General features: G+C 46.2%; 2 protein-coding genes across 2 annotated transcripts; both read left to right on the top strand.

The window, feature by feature from the left end:
- Nucleotides 1-3,034: 3,034 nt before the first annotated feature.
- Nucleotides 3,035-4,423, top strand: LOC124668886 (GDP-mannose 4,6 dehydratase 1-like). The gene has a single exon (XM_047205804.1). It carries the CDS (start codon nucleotides 3,057-3,059, stop codon nucleotides 4,176-4,178), a length of 1,122 nt encoding a protein of 373 aa, XP_047061760.1. The 5' UTR covers nucleotides 3,035-3,056; the 3' UTR covers nucleotides 4,179-4,423.
- Nucleotides 4,424-12,899: 8,476 nt separating this feature from the next.
- Nucleotides 12,900-17,742, top strand: LOC124705124 (protein ROLLING AND ERECT LEAF 2-like). The gene is made up of 5 exons (XM_047237040.1): nucleotides 12,900-13,842; nucleotides 14,037-14,114; nucleotides 14,204-14,421; nucleotides 14,836-15,059; nucleotides 17,040-17,742. Exons 1-5 carry the CDS (start codon nucleotides 12,900-12,902, stop codon nucleotides 17,740-17,742), a joined length of 2,166 nt encoding a protein of 721 aa, XP_047092996.1.
- The last annotated feature ends 267 nt before the right edge of the window (nucleotides 17,743-18,009 follow it).

The raw sequence follows: 18,009 nt of genomic DNA on the forward strand, positions 1-18,009 counted from the left end.
CCCCCTGGCCTGCCCTTCTGGCTCCGTGATTCTTCTGGGAAAATAGGCCCTTTGACATTAATTCCGGGGATTTTCCTGAAAGTTGAGTTTCTGCACAAAAACGAGACACCAGAGCAATTCTGCTGAAAACAACCTTAGTCCGTGTTAGTTGTATCCAAAATATACAAATTAGAGGCAAAAAATAGCAAAAGTGTTCGGGAAAGTAGATACGTTTTGGACGTATCACGCCCCTAATATGTTTCAAGGCTAGAGGGGGAGAAGGAAGTTCACACAAGACCTTGAAATAGGGAGGAATCAAAGCTCCCTCCTCCGGCCTCTTCTCCCGCTTGGCACCCTGATATTTCACACCGACTCAACCAAGCCCAACCTCTTATGTTAGGACTTCGTCTCCATCACCCGTGTGGCTCCATCGTCCATGTCCACCTCATGTGTGCCCGTGTGCAAGTCCCGCTCTCCCAAGATATGGGAGGTGCAGAGTTGATATGAAGATAGCGAGAATCTTTGGATTTTTCTCGATGTCTTGCTGTAGTGTAATCCAACCATGTTTGGTTTATATAAAGTTACCAATCGTCAAAATACTAATATAGTGGATAACTAGGGACCAGAGAGGCACAATTGGACATCCGCCCAATCGAAAATGCAGATGATTGGGTGATATGCATGCTCAGTTGCCTAGGTAAGGTATCACATTAACAACCCAACTATAAATGATTTTTTGCGAAAGTCCACCGACCCGTTGATAGCCATCCATCCATAGTGGTACAAAGAACCAAAAAAAGTAATAAAATACAAGTAGATTCTTAGACCATCTAGCGACGACCAGAAACACTGGCATGAGTCGAAGGCGCGCCACCGTTCTCACCCTCCATCACCGGATCCGGGCAATGCTTGTTGAAACGGAAAGTCATCATGCTAAGATCCTGAAGAACCAGATTTGGTCAAATATATAAAAATTAGAAACAAAAACTAAAAATATAGGGGTTTAATCCCAAATAATACTACACGTAATCTACTTTGCATCCTGGTCGGTTAAGAAATTTATCACTTAATTTTTTCACTAAGAGAAGACGTTTCGAAAATAAAATCTTGCCCAAGCACTTTTTACCTTGGGCCATGTCCAGCAGGCCGACCCATTTTGGAGACCAAGTGTCCATTTTGACAGGTCCGCGGACATGCCATAGACCATTCTCCTCCCCTTGCCCTCTTGCGGTGGTGGTGATGTGCTTGTGTGGGCGGGGGGAAGGGGTGCACCCAGTCGGGCACCCCATTTGGTCTAAACATGCCATTTCCCCCTTTTTTCAGCAATTTTGGCCATTTTGAACATAACACAATAATGTAGTTTACTATCAAATAAATTTAAATAGTTCACAATAAATTAAACAACATAGTTCACAAGCAAATAAAATCGAATAAAAATAGTGGAGATGGCTAATTGTTTCCTACGTGAGCCTGCATAAGCTCAAATCTGTTTGAAGTTGATTGTGAGTGTCCTAGTCACGGATCTCATGATGCGCATGGATAAACTGTTCATACAATGATATCCGAGGCGCGGGCTCAACCAATTCACCCTGAAATTTCCACCCCTGGAGGAACTAGTAGATTTGGCATGCTTTTTTTTTTTGCATCAAGTGATCTTGCAATGATATCAATGTATTGAATCAACCACCACTCTTTCCTAGGTTTGCTAATGGAGAGGTACGCCATCTTGAGTTCATGCTTAATGCCCACAAGTACACAATGGGAGTATTATCTTGCTGATAGAATTTACCTTCGGTGGGCAATATTTGTGAAGCCAATGTTAAGCCCCCAATGTTAAAAGGACTTTCACTTCACTACAATGCAAGCTGCATGTGGAAAAGATGCGGAGCGAGCCTTTTGGGTTTCACTATCTCGGTTTGCCATTGTGCGAGGACTGGCCAAGTTCTAGGATGAGAAAACTTTGGGAAAGATTGTGACAACCGCTATAATCATGCATAACTGATTATATAAGACGAGTGTGGCCAAGAGTTGCCATATGTTTATGAGTTTATGGTAAGAAGAATTCGGTCAAAAAGACTTGGTGAAGCTATAATCCAAAGGTTTCTCAAGCGCACATGCCGATCGATAACCATGGGATGCATACCCTAGTCCGGGATGACTTGATTGAGGAGCTTTGAAATATACGTGGCAACAATTGATTTATTTGTTGAACATATTTGTTTGATGGTTGTATTATGATGAACTATGTTATTTATTTGAACCTATAACTTATACTCAAACTTATTTGTTCATTGGTTGTATTGTGATGAACTTATTTATGTATTGAATTGCAACAATTATTTTAATTATGTATGGTTTGTTTCAACGGTGAAATATTGAGCTCAAAGCTTCATAGTTAATTGGACAACACAAAAAATTTGTGGCTACAATTTTCTTCTTTTGCTACCTTTACAGTTTTATGAAATGTCAACAACTTCTCTCTCTCTTCTGCAAAAAAGTGTTTTGGGGAGTGAAGTTTTCTCCCTCTGTTGAAGATGCTCTTAGAGCATCTCCCCCTGCCCTCCCCAAACAACCAAAAAAAAGCTAAAATGGGGACGATGGAGAGAGAAAATGCTCCCACCCTCGTCCCCTACAAACGAAATTTGCGCCGATGCAAAATTTTCTTTATCCAGCGCCCTCAGACCAACCCCAGCCTATAGGAAGGCAACCGAGGGTGCCACGAAAACATGCCACGCGTTGGAACCACCAATAGAGCCAAAATGAGGGCTATGACTGGGCCATACTCCCCCCTATAATAAAAAAAATCGCCGACATGCCTCTATACAAGCAAACGCCGGATCTCGTACGGGAGTTTCGAGTGGAGATGGCTCTTATGTCTAAAAATCAAATTAGGGTTTAACCCCAATTCCCCTCCAGCCCTCCCTCCCTCTCCCATTTCTGTCGCTGTTCAATTTTTTCAGAAGCTGACCCAAACCCTGAAGTCTTCCGGCCCTACAAATACTCATGGGCCCGCTCACTTCTTCTTCACCCCAGTCCATATCCCCCTTCCCTCCACCCTCCCAGATCTAACCAAGAAAATGGCCGACTCCTCAACGCCGCACTCCAACGGCGCCGCCGCCGGCGAGGAGAGCCCCTCGGTGCCCCGTTCCCTGGCGCCGCCGCGGAAGGTGGCGCTGGTGACGGGCATCACGGGGCAGGACGGCAGCTACCTGACGGAGCTGCTCCTCTCCAAGGGGTACGAGGTGCACGGCCTGATCCGCCGCTCCTCCAACTTCAACACGCAGCGGCTCGACCACATCTACCACGACCCTCACGCCGCCCCTTCGGCGGACCGGCCGCCGATGCGCCTCCACTACGCCGACCTCTCGGACGCCTCCTCCCTCCGCCGCGCGCTCGACCACGTCCTGCCCGACGAGGTCTACAACCTCGCCGCGCAGTCCCACGTCGCCGTCTCCTACGAGATCCCGGACTACACCGCCGACGTCACCGCCACCGGCGCCCTCCGCCTCCTCGAGGCAGTCCGCCTCTCCTCCAAGCCCATGCGCTACTACCAGGCCGGATCCTCTGAAATGTTCGGCTCCACCCCGCCGCCGCAGAGCGAGACCACGCCCTTCCACCCCCGCTCGCCCTACGCCGCCGCCAAGGTCGCCGCGCACTGGTACACCGTCAACTACCGCGAGGCCTACGGCATCTTCGCCTGCAACGGCGTGCTCTTCAACCACGAGTCCCCCCGCCGCGGCGAGAACTTCGTCACCCGCAAGATCACCCGTGCTGTCGGCCGCATCAAGGTCGGCCTCCAGACCAAGGTCTTCCTCGGCAACCTCTCCGCCGCCAGGGATTGGGGCTTCGCCGGGGATTACGTTGAGGCAATGTGGCTGATGCTGCAGCAGGACAAGCCTGGTGACTATGTTGTCGCCACTGAAGAATCCCATACTGTGGAGGAGTTCTTGCAGGCTGCCTTTGGGTACGCCGGGCTGGACTGGAAAGATCATGTGGTCATTGACAAGAAGTACTTTCGCCCTGCAGAGGTGGACAGCCTCCAGGGGGATTCATCCAAGTCGAGGAGAGAACTTGGGTGGAAGCCCAAGGTTGGGTTCCAGCAGCTAGTCGAGATGATGGTCGATAATGACATTGAGCTTGCCAGGAAGGAGAAGGTCCTTGTGGATGCTGGGTACCGCGACGCCAAGCAGCAGCCATAGAATTTGTAGCAATACGTTGATCGATGGAGCCTGATTTGGGTTTTCGCCCTTGAAGCTGATACAGTGTGGCAATTGCAGTAAAGGTTGGCTCAGGTTATTATCGTTTATCTCAAGGTAGAAATAAGGAGGTTTGCAGTTTGGTTATACAATATCTTTAATTATGTTACTACAGGTGTGATTTTATCAATTTTGAATGAATCAGTCAGTGCCATTTTTGAAGGGAAATCGTCAGTCTGATTATGAAACCAGCCTTGTCATTCTGTATTGTTGATTGGTTGAGTCTTAATTAAAATTTTGGAGCTGTTATCTTTGGCATCCATCTTAGTAGCATTTCTCAGTACCACATTGCAATGGGGATATTTAAATTGGCACAGCTCTAGAATGTAGTCAACATACATAATTAAAAGGGTTAATATGTTGGCCCATACTTCTCATACCTGAAGAGTATGAGCTGAACTACAGTCCTACAGTTAAATGAAATGGGAGTCTTGTAGTGGAACTTTCATTTGCATGCTTTCTTCTTGCCTATTTTGTTTTTCGGGCACTAAGCATTTTGTCCTGAGTATGAGGTCACTATTCTTGAATATGACTGGCATAATATATAACGAACTCCCAGTTAGTGTGCATCCAGGAAGGACAAGAAAGATCCAACACGATTTGAACATTTTGGGCTTCAGGACAAGCATTGTCATTTTGTATTGCATTTCGTTTGTTTGCTAAGTTTGAGAAGCTGCTGGGCAGAAACTAGTAACTATATCTACCTTCATGCTTCAGCAGACAAAAGTGTAGTATAAACATTCTACTCTGATCATCTTCGGGTGCTTAGACAACGATCAAAATGTAACGAAAAGCTGTTTTGGCCATCTCTTGGATAGTGACTAAACAATTTTCAGTTTCTTTGAACCTGGAGGGGATACATTGCTTGCTGGTGAGTGTTGTGAACCTGGTGAGGATACGTTGCTGGCTCGTGTGAGTTATTTGTGTATGGTATGCCTAATAAGCAAAACAGTTGTAGTCTTCAGCTGATTTCTATTGAAATGCTTGTTTTGCAAAAAAAAAAAAATTGAAATTGTTAGGAGGGATTTACATATACTATCCTTGTAGTTTTGGTCAGCTAAAAAATGCGCTCTCCATTGGATATGGAAAGTAAGAGCCTGTGTGTGGACAGGGTGTTTCTGCACCCGCCTGCATATGCACCCTTTATTTGAAATGCATATTAAACATATTACAAATGTCAAAAAATACAAATAAAAATGGTTTGCGTATACCTTGACATGTTACATGCTCATAAAATTGTTTCAGCAAAAACCGATATGTTTTGTGCCCTGTGCAAAAATGATTAATTTTTGGTGCAAAAATAGTTTATTTCTCGAAGCATTGTTTATCTTTTTTACACAGGATATAAAAATTGTCGGTTTTATGTGAAATTTGAGGCGCCCACATAGAACATGTCTCTCTACATGCTAAATTGTTTTTCCTAAATTTTTTACGTTTTTGAAATATGTTTTATACATATAGGGTACATATGCACCCGAGATCAGTTTTGGTTTTCCGCCTGTCTATTTCTAACTTCACCAACAAATTTTGAATTTGATTTTGAGATACTTCTGCGCCCTCCGGAGAATTTCCAACACGTTCGCATTCTAAAACGCCGCGTACTAAGCAGCACCTACGCTGCTACCCAGAGTAGTCCTAGGATTTCCTCAGTACGCACAAGGGCAAGGAAGAAGGGCTTCACCCAACGCCCTTTAGGAAGGAAGGGTGACACCCGTGGGTGTCACCGCGTCGGTGTCGGCCAACCCGACAGAGATTTCTCCCGACCCTTGCACCCTTATCCTGGACGTTCCATTGTGCTCCACCAAACTCACCACCCACCAACATGCGCCACCACGACTTTAGAACCACCATCGCCGCCTTACCGCGGCCAACAAACCGAGGCCAGCGAGCCGAAGGAGGATCTCGAAGGCGAGGAGCAATGAGGTAGTGGCCACGCTGGAGGGAACGTCCTCCACCGCCATCCGGACATGCCGGCAAGGGGCACACCAGGCCCTCCTGGCCCGGCCGAGCATAGACCCACCTAGTCCATGCTCGTGAAGCCCCCGTCGGGATGCTGCTGGACGCGCGCCTCCACCTCACCCAGCCTCAGCTCTGGACACCTCGCTTGCCTGCCAGAACCCGGCCCGCCCAGCCCCAGATGGGCCCCCGAGGGCCCAACTCTGGGTCGAGAGAGCCTCGTCGTGCGCCACCTTGCCGCCCCGCCGCCAAGCAGCCGCGCCATTGCCAGCTCGCCGGCCGCCGCTGTGCTACCCGAAGACCCGCGCCGCCACGGAACCTCCCGAGCCGAGGCACACCGAGTGGTCACCAAAGCAAAACTATACCAGCTCACAAATAGGCATAGTTTAACACAAACACACATAGTTCATCAAAAAAAAAAACACAATAGTTAATCACACAATTCAATGATAACCACCACTCTTCCGTCACCCCCATCATGCCCACCACTCCTACATGAGATCCTTCTGAACATCTTCATGGGTATCTTCATCCCGAATTGCGTGATATTACTCAACGAAGCGGGTGACACGGTCTTGCTGGGGACACGGCTGCACTAGATGCCCCATCAACTCATAGTGATGGTCATTCAAACCTTGACCATCTCGATGATCATCTTTTGCATGATCACGCAAGCCATCATGATGTACCGGAGGATCTCCTACTCCCAGAACTTCGCCGGACCTCTCACAGTAGTGAATTGGGATTGCAAAATGCCTAATGCACGCTCCACATCCTTCGTAGCTGCCGCTTGAGCAGAGTGAAAATCTTGTTCTTTTCTTACTTGTGGGGGAGACGATCAAGAATTTACCTTTGGAAAACCGCCGGACACCGGCTGTGCGACCCGGAGCTGCGTGGCCGTCGGCGGTACATAAATGTGTCAAAGGCGGGACAAAGGGGTTGGAGGCCGCCAGGAGCCTCGGCATCAACGTGAGGCGGGATAGGCAGGGCGAGGCCGACGGGAGACGGTGGGACGGCGGGGCGAGGTAGAGGCGGTCACTCCCCCGTCGATTCTGGCCGAAATCGACAGTGCAGGGGATCCCGTACAACAGATCGACGATGCCTAGTGCCGGGCGGCCCTGCAGAACCCCGACAGATGGCCGCAGCGAGCCAGAATCGGGTTGGTGAGCGGGGGGAAACTATGGCCACGGCAGGGCGTTTTTGGCCATCTCGAGCCGCGGGGCGACTTTGGTGAGGTGCGGCGGGGAAGCGACGGTGGAACGAATCCTGGTGGCGACAGGCCGGATTTGGCCACCGGCGGGGGTGGGAGCAGAAAAAGACAAAGTGGCAATTGGAGAGGCGTGTGGCCATTCGCTTTTTTTACACCACCAGCCCCAAGTGATGTATATTTGCACCACCTGGTGCAAATTGTACACCTGGTGTATAATTGGGATCACTTTTATGACAACTTTTTAAAACTTATACCATCTGATCTAGTTTTTTTTTCCGGCTCCCAAGTGGTGTATATGACCAAATTTTTACACCTACGTGATCAAGAATTCAAGATGATCTAATGGGCTACTCTTTTGGCGTATGCCTGGCCTTTATATTGGCGGGCCGCGTGCTAGCGTTAGCCCGAGTGGTTACCAAAGCAAAAATATACCACATCGCTTCCGTGTCAACAAAAATAATTAGTACCATACCGCTAGTCTAGCACTGTGCGCACCGGTACATAAGCGTGCGACCCGTAACGTTCACCAGCCGGGCGTGGTGGTGCACGCCTGTGACTCCAGCTACGGAGGGCGGAGAGTTGGCGTGTTTGAGGTGGTGTTGAGCTGGGAGGCCGTGGCAAGTGGGATCTGCCCTGGAATTAGCTGACTCTTGGATTCCAGTGGCTGCTTCTACGAGCGAGCTTGCTCTCTCGTATATCATGTCGGATAAGTCAGATCCATATCAGATGAACTGTGTGTGTGTGCGGGCCGTCCTTTCAGTGACGGAGAGAGATTATGTTGCGGGCCCGTCACGGGTGCCGTCGGCCGGAGGGCAGCTACGCTGCGGGTTAGCTCCCAGCCGTAAACCTGAGAACCTCTAAAGCCTTGTCATGGCTTCGCTCATCCCACACCATACACGCCAACTCTTTTTTTTTTTTCATGCCACACAGAACACACGTTTTAATCCCAAAGGGCCATCGACCCAAAACCGCCACAGAAAAGAGAAGATGCTAATTATACAAGTGAGTACTGTGGTTCCATTACTTTAACTTGTCAAAATTGCTGCTACTACTATTTTTTTTTTGTTAAACACAACTGACAATATTGTCTCATTTTATTTAAAATAGTGGGAGAAAATCGACGGTTAATTAACGGGAAACCGGCGGCTTAGAACCAACTACTACTATTGCTATGGATCCACAAGCATTCTAACATACAGCGATTCGTTGCCGGGGCAGCTGCCCGGGGGCGTTGCGTAGTTTGCGTCACAGCTCGGGTTTTGGTAGTCGGTCTTCCTAACGTGTCCAATGGTGCGTGCTTTTGTTGTGTTGTTGCGGGAGTTATATACATTTTTGATACCATAACTTGCACTGGACTTGCAGTTTAGTACCACAACTTGCAAAACGAGCATATGAGTACCACAACTTGCACCGAGCGAGCAAATAGGTCCACGACCAATCAGGAGCGGACATATGGCATTGTAATTTTTGCAAAAAAACACCCTTTATATTTTCTCTCACAAATGTGAGCTTGTTGTTTTTTTACATGTAGGTCCCACAACATAGGAAAATTGAAAACAAAGTAGCGCTTGCTAGGAATCGAACTCATTACCTGGAGCACCCTCAAAGACAAGGTTGCCACCGAGCCAGAAAACACTTTCGTGAATTGTGGTCGGACTTCACTATATTATACGATTGCTGTATGTATGGACGCGGGCATCTCCAAATAGGCTTAAATACATGTATAGAGATATTCACATCGTTTTAACTTCTAACAAACTAAGTTAATATATCTTCTCCAAGGACGTGAATAGCAATAACGCGAGCTAGGTACACTACGTGATAGGATGTTACTTTTGTGAAGACTTGTTGAAATATGTCTGCTGTGTTTGCTGATAGTCCGAAGCATGGTGGCATCGTAGGAGACGCACACGATGGCGTCGACGGTTGCCGTAATGAGTCGGTAGAGAGCCAAAGAACAAGCGGGTGTTGCACTACCACATGCTACAGCAACGAGGGAACCCCTCGCCATAAAAGAGCACAACATAGAACGAGGCGTGAATTGTGGACGGTACCGGACATGATGACATCGTCATGGCCACGATGTGGTGCCAGACTGGCACCGCCGACCACCACGATGTGGTGTGTGTTTAGCAGCGGAGCACAAGAAAGAGGATGACAACAGGAGCCCACATACATCACCAAGATGAGCACCTCAGCGAGTACCACAGAAGCAACAATGGCATGGCTAGAGGACTATGTAGGAGACGGATTTACCCGATCGATCACCCATGACAACCAGTGTAAGCGTCCATGCCGCTGGCTGCAGGATACGACTATGAGAGGCTATGCATGTCCTCGCCTCCTCATATCGTCGCCTTCCACGTCTGCTAGGGGGAACCCTTGCCCTTCTGGGTCACTACGGCGGTGTCCGCGACCATCGTTCCCTTCTTGGAGGCGTCGTGGTGGCGGTGCGGTCACTTCACAGTCTCCGGGTAAACACTCAAGATCCCCGGGTTGGGTGGCAGCGATGCTTTTGTGTCGTCATCTTCTTGAATATGCCACCTTGGAGTTCTCACGCTGTGTGGCGCTCCATTGTTTAGGTGGCGGAGATCCGCCTCGGTCTGCCCTCCTCGGCAAAGCTTCCTTTGTGTGCTGAACCACGGTGTTTCTCAAAGTGCTCATCCTTGGTGTTCCTTATTGGCGGTGAGCTTTGTTGGTCGATTCTTGGTGGTGGCCGGCCGCCGGTGGCGTTTGCGATGGTGCTGCTATCTCGTCGGTTGCGGTGGTTGTCAGTTCGCCCGTGCTAGGGTGAACATCGGTCCAACAACATATCCTGTAATGCACTTCCTCTTCTTCTTTGTAGGCTGTAATAGTCATGTCAGCTGCTCGCGTTGTCGGCTGGTGTTTCCTAGGATGAACCTTGTCTTGTGTGTAGTTCTACCTTGTAAGCTAGGCTCAACATCATGTATCTATTTCTCGGTTAAAGACGTTTTTAATTTAACGTCGGGTCTTTGATCTTTTATCTATAAAAATTGTACGTAGCTCACTTATTGCTATTCATGTGTTTGGAGAAGATATACTAGCTTAGTTTGTTAGAAGTTGGAACGATGTGTATCATCTATACATGTATTTAAAGCCTATTTGGAGATGCATGTGCCGTACAGTAATCGTATAATATAATGAAATCCGACAAGAATTAACCGAAGTGTTGTTTGGGTCGGTGGCAACTTGTTTTGAGGCTGCTCCATGTAACGAGTTCGAATTGGAGCATCGCTACTTTGTTTTCAGTTTTTTCTATGGGGTCCGCATGTAAAAAAGCAACAAGGTCACATTTGCGGGAGAAAAATATAAAGGGAGTTTTTTGCAAAAATCACAATGGCACATGGCCGCTCTCAATTGGTCGTGGACCTATTTGCTGGTTCGGTGCAAGTTGTGGTACTCCAGATGCTCGTTTTGCAAGTTGTGGTATTAAACTGCACGTCCAGTGTAAGTTGTGGTACCAAAAATGTATATAACTCTTGTTGTGGACACACAACTGCGGTAAAACGTGTCCAGATGGTAACGATAATGACCAACCAGTGGCATTTTGGGAAAGGCTCAGCCAGCGCAATCCCTGCATATTTCTCATATGTTGCTCGCCGTCAAAGTCAAAGTTGTCTATCGTTGGCATGAGTCAACATTCGACGCTTATTTGGGGCGAGGGCTTCATTGGTGGTAGTCAAAAGGTGAAGTCGAAGTAGCTTCCAGCAGTAACTTTACTACCCCTAAATCTTTGCCATGGTTTCGCTCATCAACTCTTGTATGTACATTTCTTCTTCAGGCAAACAACACAAATTTTAACACATGAGCGGGCCAATACCCTCTTTTCACCAAGTATATTCCCTCCACCTAGATCATTAATTTAATAAATATAATAATTATACAACATAAAAAATATACCATTAGAAAGTATTACATACTAATAATACATGTTTATAATATTAGGGTTTAGGGTACATGCATGATCTATACACAGGAAGGAGTAGAAATTAGGGAGATAATTAATTATATAAGTGAGTATTCAAATATGCCAAATATAGTGTGCTTATTGCTTTATACTGTATTTGCATCTTATAGGTATCTCATGCATCAATATGAAAAATGGGGACTAGCTAGCTTACGGTCACATGTGGCCATGGAAATAGTTTCGACGACATTTTGTCTTGTAGATGTTCGAATGGCTATGGGAAGAGGACGCGAACGTGTACTAACGCAACTCGCCGGAGAGGATGGGGAAAATCAGGAGCGCCGCCACCACATCATCACAAACCCCTCCATCCATAAGCGGACCCAGAAATTTTTTGAAGCCTGGGCAAAATAGGCTTAGTGTGCTAATTTTGTATCAAATACATACAAATTATGGGCAAAAATAAGCCTGCCGGCCGGCCGGAAGCCCGGGCGGCTGCCCGGGCAACAAGGGTGCTAGGTCCGCCTATGCCTCCATCCCCCTACCACCTCCATCGACCGAGCCGTTGGCTCCCCGCCAATGGGCAACGCACGCATTGCCACGACTCCTTGCTACCCCGTCGCAATCACCCCTCCACCAATTCGTCGTTGCATCGGCCATCCCCCTGAGCTCCACTACCACCAGGTTTATCTCCGGCGCCTATGACCCCGCACCCCCACCCTAAGTTACTTCCTTACCTCTGTTGGCACCGCCACTATTACGTCTGGAGCGGTCCAGGTTCACTGTCACCGGATCCAGCAAGGTGGACTCTCCCCTCATATCTCTCTCTTGTGTTGTTTTCTGCATGGGTCCTAGTAAGAAGAAAACGAAGGAATATGAAGAGTTGGGGTTAATGACCGAGTGACTGTGTCCACGGTCAACCAGAGGGGAGTCGGTTCGATAAAAAATTGGTATTACTACTATTGGTATGAATCCACCAGCATTCCAACATCCGAATGTAGTGTGTGTATAAATGTGTATGTGTGTTTTCTTAGGAGGAATATAGTTAGTGTGTGTGTGTGCTTTTTTTCTTTCAGAAAAAAGCATCACCGCGTCACTGGATTCGATGCATGGTATGCATGGTTGGACCTGAAATGGGCAGGCCGCACCAAACATGGACCTAGTGGGCCGGCTTGGTGAGCCCAGTAAGTTGTTCCTGCTGCTGCTGCTGCAAATCGAAATGCCCTCGTCTTCCCCTTCCCAAATCGGAGACACGCCGGAGCTCACTTCCTCCTCCGCCGCGGCGCCACCGCGGAGTGGTGGATTAGCTCTTGGATACAGTGAGCCCGGACTACCCCCGACTCCTCCGCCTCTTGCGCTTGTCTCCGGCATTGCCGTTTTCCCGTCATCGCGCCCTTCGCTGCTGTCTCCACCCCGCGCGCAAATCTTCCGGCATTGGTGTTCGAGGTACGAGGCTCTTCTCATTCATCGATTGTCTACTGAAATCCCACTCCGAGCTTCCTCGATTTCAGATTGTGGCTGTTCTCATTCAGCGATTGTCTGCAGGTAGGAGATTTGCGGAGCTCCATCCATGGGTTCCTCGCCCTCCAAAGCCGGCGGCGAAGATGCCCTGGTCATGTGCAAGGAGCGGCTGCGCCGCATCAAGCGGGCAATCGACTCCAGGGACGCGCTCTCGGCGGCGCACCTCTCGTACACCCACTCCCTGCGCAGCGTGGGGACGGCGCTGCGGCGGCACGCCGAGTCCTCCAGCATCTCCACGCCCGAGTCCTCGCTCTCCATTTCGGAGGCGGGCAGGTCGCCGTCGCACTCCTCCATGGCGTCCCCGTCGCCGTCTCGCGCGGCGGGGGAGAGCACCGGCTCCCCGATGCAGCATCGAGCTTCTCCGCTGGCAAGGGTACACTGCATGAAAGCTGCGGCAACTGCTCCTTTGACATTCACGGTCGATCCATCCGCTGCTGAATTTGTGGGGCAGGGATCCCCTGTCTCTGCCTTTGTGCCGATGCCGCCGCCGCTGCCATCGGAGTGGGATTTCTTCGATGGTGCTGGTAGTGCTGCGTCAAACAATGTGGATGGGCTGACCCTGGACTTCAACAGGTTGAAGGGTTTGAGAGAGTCATGGGAAGCCGAGCTGGTGCCACTGAGTGAAGAACCAGAAAACAGGTCTGTTAGAATGCATTCAGATGCAGAGATTGTTGATGATAGTGCGGTGCAGAAGCAGGAAACCATAGCAACAAAGAGAGGGATCGGTCAAACAAGTGGGTCGGCCGATGCTTCTAACAAAGGAGCTTCTTCTGAGCAGGTTGTAGCAAAGGCGGATGAAGGCGGCAAGAAAAAAGAGTCGCGCACAGACACGGAAGACCCTTCCGAGTTCATCACTCATCGAGCAAAAGATTTTGTGTCAAGCATGAAGGAAATCGAAATGCGCTTTATACGTGCTGCCGAAGCCGGGAATGAGGTTTCGAGAATGCTTGAGACAAAGAAGATCAGACTTGATATATGTGCTAAAGTACCAGGTGATAATCATACATGATTTTGTATTTTTGGGCGTATCTTGGTTATACCCAAAATTGGCTTGGCCAAAAAGATTGGCTACCATTTGGTGGACTCTCGAACCAAAGTGTTACCAAAAAGACAAGATGATTTCTTCACTTTTTTTATGTGAGGTATTTATGATTGTTTGATGAATCTTTTTCCCCCTTAACCCTAGGTTCCCCAGGAAAATCTACTGCCCGATTTGCATCAGCGCTTCGAGTCTGCTGCAATCGTCAAATTCATCTCAACCAGGGTAAGCAAGATGAATGTATAACTGACATTTTCTCGTCATTGCTACAATAATATGTGCCTGAAGAAATACTCTTTGTTATGTTTCTGTAGAAACTGCACAGCATGTTTCAAATGTTGTTACCTGGAAACGTTCAGTCTCATCGCTATCATCATCATCTAGAAGTCGACTTACAACTTCAATGATACAAGATGATGTTGATGATAGCAATAATGATTTTGTTGAGGAATTTGCCATGGTGTCTGGAAGCCATTCCTCTACATTGGATAGGCTACATGCATGGGAGAGAAAACTCTATGATGAAATCAAGGTAAATTTGCAGTATTTAAGGAAGCTCTTCTAGTATGATTTGCCAATCTTAACTCTCAGCTAGCTATCTAGCTATCATGAATTCATGATTTTGCTACACAAATGGCTGGTGTTTTGTAGATCTCTAGTGATTTTTTTTTGCGTATTAATCTTGCAGTTCGCAAGACTAGGTTTAATTGGCAACTCCTGTCTCTTGGAAGAAGAGTTGATAAAATGTAGCATACATACTACTTCATCCGTACAAATCGTAAAAAAATGATTTGTTTAATAGTTGAAGTGTACTTTGTATATTACATGCTGTATGCTAACTATCAAGTAATGGAATAAAGGCTGATATTTGTGAAATGAAGGCTGCTCGTTAAATATGTCTGATATTTGTTTAATGAGTCGTTGAAACTGCTTTTTTTTTATTCAGGCAAGTGAAAATGTCAGAAAGACTTATGACGAGAAATGTAAGCTTCTCCGGAACCAATTTGCACAAGGTCTGAATGCAAAACTGATTGATAAGACTCGGGCTGTTGTGAAGGATCTGCATTCCAGGGTATCTGTTGCAATCCAGGCTGTTGATGTAATCTCAAAAAGAATTGAGAAAATAAGGGATGGAGAACTGCAGCCACAACTTGTCGAGCTCGTTCAAGGGTATTTTTACCTAAGTTATACCCCCTTTTTCCATATAAAATATACATGTTGTTCTTGTTTTAAAAAGCACATGTTGTTTTGGTCATGCCTTCACTAGTTCAGTCAAACTTCTAAAGCTTTCACTATGTATCATTTTAATTATAAAAATCGGAATTTCAAAAATCATATTTCTCTATCTCTACTACTATAGTGTAGCAGTTCAAAATTTGGATTTACCACTTCTTCGTTCTCCCGCCAAAACATCCCTAGAGCGACTACCACCATTGATTTTGCGGAATGGATCGACATCTGCCATTCATCAGAGACCACCGAGAAGAATCTAACGGCCAGCATGAGCTGGATTCGCTCCTGCATATGCGCGGCTCAGCATGTGCAAAACCTACATCTAGGGGCAAGCAATTTTTCTAGAAAGCGGCAGACTACCCGACACGTGAACCTGAATTGCCTGGTCTCTGTTAACTTTCTATTCTCTAGGATCTTCTGTGGATAATTTGAACTAGACTAGAGCAATTTGGACTAGACTAGTAACAAGGCATGGATAGGGAAGATCTGAAAGAGAAAGTTGGTTGTGGTACATGGTAGGTTCCAGCACTGCCTATCTCATCTCATGTCTTTATGAAGGTTTCGTATGCCATAACTTTAGTTCTTTGGAAGTGTGTCTTATAGGTGAAAATAATCCACCGCATACATACGATATATTATATTTATAAACTCTCTGATAGTCTCTTTTTCACCTTTTTACGAAAAAACTTCAGGCTAACCCATTTAAACAGTCCACTCCACATTTTACCCCATCAATCAATATTTTGAAAACCCTAGAAATTAACATATCTTCTGACATGATAGAAGCATGAAAAAAACTTTTGATACAATTATGTAAATTTATTAAATATTGGAAATATCATCTCACTCTTTTTCCTTACATTTTATCTACGAGATGACAAGGAAAATGAAATGAGTTGGTTATTTGAGTCAACAAGTTTAATATTTTGTGAGAATAATGTGGTTTATAAAATATGATGGTTTAATATAGTTTGAGGTGTCTGGCTTTAACAAATGTTGTAGTTTTGAATACCATGGTATCCTCAAAACTATATTTTTTAAGTATTAGAAAAATAGGCCTAATCTTTTTTAATAAAAAAAACAAGAAAGGAGAAAAACTGCAGTATTGCTTGGACGGGCACTAGAATATTATGGTATTGAAGTAAATACTTTCTTTTTGAAAAAACTGATTTTCCAAACAGAGCTACTTAGGTTTCCTTATACCCCTAATTTCCTTTTAGTAAGAAATTGCCTACACATGTCATGTGCTGAATTATCCATAGTTGAATTTGCGCTCCCAACAATTGGATATGTAAATGAATCAAGGAATGTCCAATACTCAAGTTATTCATATGGATACATTTTAACTTTCTAAAAGTCGTTTTCTTTGTTAAATGTCTTAACGTGCAAAGCACATGAAGTAATGTGTGCCCAGAAGTATTTCTAGAATATTGCTATTTTTTTTTTTGCTTTTATACATATATTTAATAGAAGTTAGTGGTCAAAGTTGCATCTTGAAGACCTTGTCATTGTCCAAAACGATATCTATTTGTGATAGGAAGGGAGTAGCAAACTTTGTTTTCAGATATGTATGGCCTTACATTGATTTTGGGGTGATTTATTAATTGTAGTTCCTTGTTGCTGCTTGATATTACCTTTTTAGTGTAAGATATGCAAGTGTTTAAACTGTCAGCGCTAGTCCAAATTTTTTTTTTGGTAGTACAATACTGAAAATCAGGAGAACGGCATAATTTTTTTTACATCATTCACTAGTTATTCTCTGAAGAACCTCTGTTTTGCTAAGCTATCTGATGCCTGACATTTAACTTTAATCTGGCTTATAAAATGTTTTATGGACACATTGATTTGCAATACTTTGGTATATTTTTCTTATCCACATTAACATGAACACTGAAATTCCGTACATTCCTTTCGCAGATTAATCAGGATGTGGAAAGCAATGCTGGAATGCCACCACAAACAATTCATTACAATCTCACTGGCGTACCATGTCAAAAGTTCAACCTCGATGCCACAAGGAGAGCATCACCGTCAGGCGACAGTGCATCTCTTGAACGAGATGGATTGCTTTTCGTCCACCTTCAGGATCTGGGTCACGGCTCAGAAGTCATATGTGGAGGCCCTCAACGCATGGCTCCAGAAGTGCATCCTGCAGCCACCACAGGACCGACGCAGGCGGAAGCGGAAGGTCTCATTTCCTCCCCGCCAGGCACTCTCCCCTCCGATTTTCGTCCTATGCAGTGGCTGGCTTGCCATGATGGAGTCACTCCCCACTGATGAGTTATGCAAGTCCATTAAAGAAGCAATGCAGCTATTGCGTGACTCAATTGAGCATCAGACTGATCAAACTAAAATGGGAAGCGAGCCGCATTCCTTGAGTGAGTCTCAGGAATGTGGGATGCTGGAAAACAATGAGCAGGAAGCAAGTGGAGGGGTAGCAGCGGTGGAAGGGTTACATTCAAAACTGACTACGGTCCTTGATCGGCTGACAAAGTTTTCCGAGGCTTCACTGAAGCGCCATGAGGAGCTCAAGCAGAATTATGAGAGGGCTTATGATGCGTACAAGACAGATAGTCCAAATGCTCATCCTGCTCAGCCGGATATTGAATCTGCCGTGTAATTTCCACCCTTTAGTCATTTAGTTGTAGAACTGAGAGTATTTGTTTGGCAGTTGATTACTGATTAGATTGTAATACTATGTTTAGCAAGTATTAATGCTGTCAGTTATGCTCTTGTATCTGCCAAAGCGTATGAAAGCCTTGTCACATTGGACAAAAAAGTTAATCTATTAAGGATGCATCTAGTCTATCATCAGCAATATATGAAGTCATTGCCAGGTTTGTACTGTGCCAAGTTATTATGATGACTGAAGCTGGTATTACCATAA

Source organism: Lolium rigidum, chromosome 1 (genome assembly GCF_022539505.1).
Source record: "Lolium rigidum isolate FL_2022 chromosome 1, APGP_CSIRO_Lrig_0.1, whole genome shotgun sequence".
In the NCBI taxonomy this organism is placed as follows: Eukaryota; Viridiplantae; Streptophyta; class Magnoliopsida; order Poales; family Poaceae; genus Lolium; species Lolium rigidum.